Source organism: Nicotiana tabacum, chromosome 3 (genome assembly GCF_000715075.1).
Source record: "Nicotiana tabacum cultivar K326 chromosome 3, ASM71507v2, whole genome shotgun sequence".
Lineage (NCBI taxonomy): Eukaryota > Viridiplantae > Streptophyta > Magnoliopsida > Solanales > Solanaceae > Nicotiana > Nicotiana tabacum.
In genome coordinates this window covers 130,352,936-130,355,834 of record NC_134082.1, presented here as the reverse complement: position 1 = coordinate 130,355,834, position 2,899 = coordinate 130,352,936, and the positions used below count along the sequence as shown (strand labels likewise).

Here is a 2,899-nt window from a genome sequence, read left to right as displayed (position 1 = left end):
TTACTAGGTACCGTTGTGGTATACTCATATTACGTTTCTACATAATTTTTGTGTTGATCCAAGTATGACTGCTCGTGCCAGATGCTAGAGTTGATTCGATTTGTTGTTGTAGAGACTTCAAGGCATACCTGCACCACGTCCTCTGTCCTAGGAGTCACCTTCCCTATTTTACTTTTTGTTGTATTTCTTTCAGACATTGATATATTAGATATTCTACTTTTACTTGGTAGAGCTTATGACTCAGTTCCACCGGTTTTGGGAAGTGTACTGTTGTTGATTCTGTTTTACGGAAGTTTATATCTGTTATTTAGCCTTGTTTCAGTATTTTGTTGTGTTCCTTTCAAGTTATTATTATTATTATTATTATTATTATTATTATTATTATTATTATTATTATTATTATTATTATTATTATTATTATTATTATTATTATTATTATTATTATTAGGCACGATTTCTGTCGAAGAGACTAAGTACTATCACGACATTCTACGGAGAAAAATTGCGGTCACGACAAATCTCTACCATCAGCACGGTCACGATTTCCAAACGTTCCACGATCTTCTACTATACTACCCAAATAATACCCGAAAATAGTAATTTCGTGTGGGCGAAATTTCTAGGAAAAAGGGCTGAAAGTTTTTTCCTAGAAATTTCGGCCATCATGTTCTCTCCTCACTATGTGAAAAACCTTGTATATTTATAGCACAAGTTTTAAAGGTTAAAACTCTTTTATGAAATTAGTTGAACTTTTTTCATTTAAAAGATGATTCATTTATTTTCTATTATTAGACACAACAGGGACCACATAAGATTAACAAGATTTTCAATTATAAAATTAATTTATAATTTTAAAAACTAATATCCACCATAACAAATTATAAATTAATCAACTAAAAATTTATAATTGAACTCCTTATTCAATTTCGAAATTTATCCATTAAATCTTATTTAACTCCCCATATTAAAATTCAAATACTAAATAAAATTACCAGTAATTTAATTAATTAATTAATTTTCTTTAGACTATCTCTTAACTTATTCCATGTGTCGGGTAACAAATTCACCGATCAAATTTACACATAAAAATATTTATGAAGTTTCATAAAAGTATATCACAACTCCCTAAATCGAGACATGAATTTACTTTGCCAATGTACATTATTATTATTATTATTATTATTATTATTATTATTATTATTATTATTATTATTAATCCACAAAAGAATCTCGTCTTTTAATAAATAAAAATAATTATAATATACACAACTAATAATAATTATATTAAAATTAAAAATAGAAGTACATCTAATTGCTAAAGAGCTTATTTTAAGTCAATATAAAATACTTATCTCTACTTGATCCGTTCAATATACCAAATATAATAGCACACGAAGTTTGAATTAAATCAATCCTATAATTAAAATAAATTATATTTAATCTTGTTTTAAAATCATTCCTTTTGTCGAATTCCATTATTAGAGGGTGAACTCAAACATTATACAATCTTTGGTGCATAAGATAAAACTCTACTAGAAAAGATGCAGAATTCATTATCTAATAAGCCGTCTCCAGAAAAGATAATTTGTGAAGAAATCGTACACAAAAATGTGCTTAGTATTAAATGCTATGCTATTCAGGATCAAAATACGGAAACCATGAAAGTTTTATTCCATGAGTTGGGTATAGCACGATCCCAACAAAAACAGGAACGTAATTACACTCTAAAGCTTAGGAAGGGAAAAAAACAAATTAAAAAGGGAAAAGGTTGCTTTGTCAAAGACTGATCAAGTCAAGTTCCTTTTCTAATTTAGTTCAAGATGCTTGAGGCTGGTTACGTGCCTTCTCCTTCTCCTTCACTTCACTCCCTTGTTTTGTATCATACTCTAACGTAATCATCAACCAACACACATGAATCAGAAAACTGGAATTAAAATTGTAGAGAAGAGGAATAAAGAAGAAAGGGAATAATAAAAACAAAAAAAGGAAAATGCATGAGTAAGTAGTTTACCAGGAGCATTTCCATGGACGATCTTTTCCTCAACATCTTGGTTTCCTCCATATATCCCTCCAAAACCTTCTTCGTCTGACCTCGTTGCGTATCCTTCTCCAAAGCTGGACATTGTGTCCCTTTCATCCAACAAATACCAATTTCAGTATGTTGAAGGCAGTTCTAGGTTTTAAACTTGACAAGTTTACCTATTAAAGTTCATAGCACCTAATTCATTGTAATTTTGAAACTACGAATTCAAAATTTAATAAATGTTACATTTTTTAAATGGATAATCAACTACGCACTTACTTAGGTTTGGTCTCAGTTCCAGGTTTCTTGGTCTCGTCCATTTTGATTTCGTCCTGTTTCCCGGCTTCTGTCAATAGAGTCCGGAATCTGATCTGAGAAGACTTTGAACAAATATTAATGTAATGCGAAGGATTTGAGAAGACAGCAAGTGGTTGTGCTTTGGTAGCTGATCTGAGGGCGTTGAGCATATTTGCCGATTAGATTTATATAGTCAATGGAAACTTAGAGCAGCTTATATAGAGAGGACAAAAGAGATGATGAAAGGGTGATGGATGTTGATCCTTATCATGCTCCGTACCACAAGTCTCAACTTTCTCCTAGCTTCACACGTATGGTTTTCTTCTGACAGTAAATTCACTCCGACACCTTAGATTTCGCCACACATGTTCTGTTTATCATGTATGCATGACACGTTTAGACTCATTGCCACAGTTGAAATCGATTGGGTGAAATAACAAACAATAATAGGTAAGAAAATCTACTTCATTAAGAATAATAATAACAGAAAAACAAATTTACTATTTCACTCCGAGCAAGCTAGATGACATGTTTCAATAAATTGGACATTATTTCTACCAATGGGATTCTGTCCAAACA

The 2,899-nt window shown here is 30.9% G+C and overlaps 1 protein-coding gene across 1 annotated transcript; it reads right to left on the bottom strand.

The window, feature by feature from the left end:
- Positions 1-1,648: 1,648 nt before the first annotated feature.
- LOC107788119 (uncharacterized) lies at positions 1,649-2,517 on the bottom strand. The gene is made up of 3 exons (XM_016609775.2): positions 2,303-2,517; positions 2,012-2,130; positions 1,649-1,886 (listed from the first exon to the last, which is right to left on the bottom strand). Exons 1-3 carry the CDS (start codon positions 2,488-2,490, stop codon positions 1,816-1,818), a joined length of 378 nt encoding a protein of 125 aa, XP_016465261.1. The 5' UTR covers positions 2,491-2,517; the 3' UTR covers positions 1,649-1,815.
- Between the last annotated feature and the right edge of the window lie 382 nt (positions 2,518-2,899).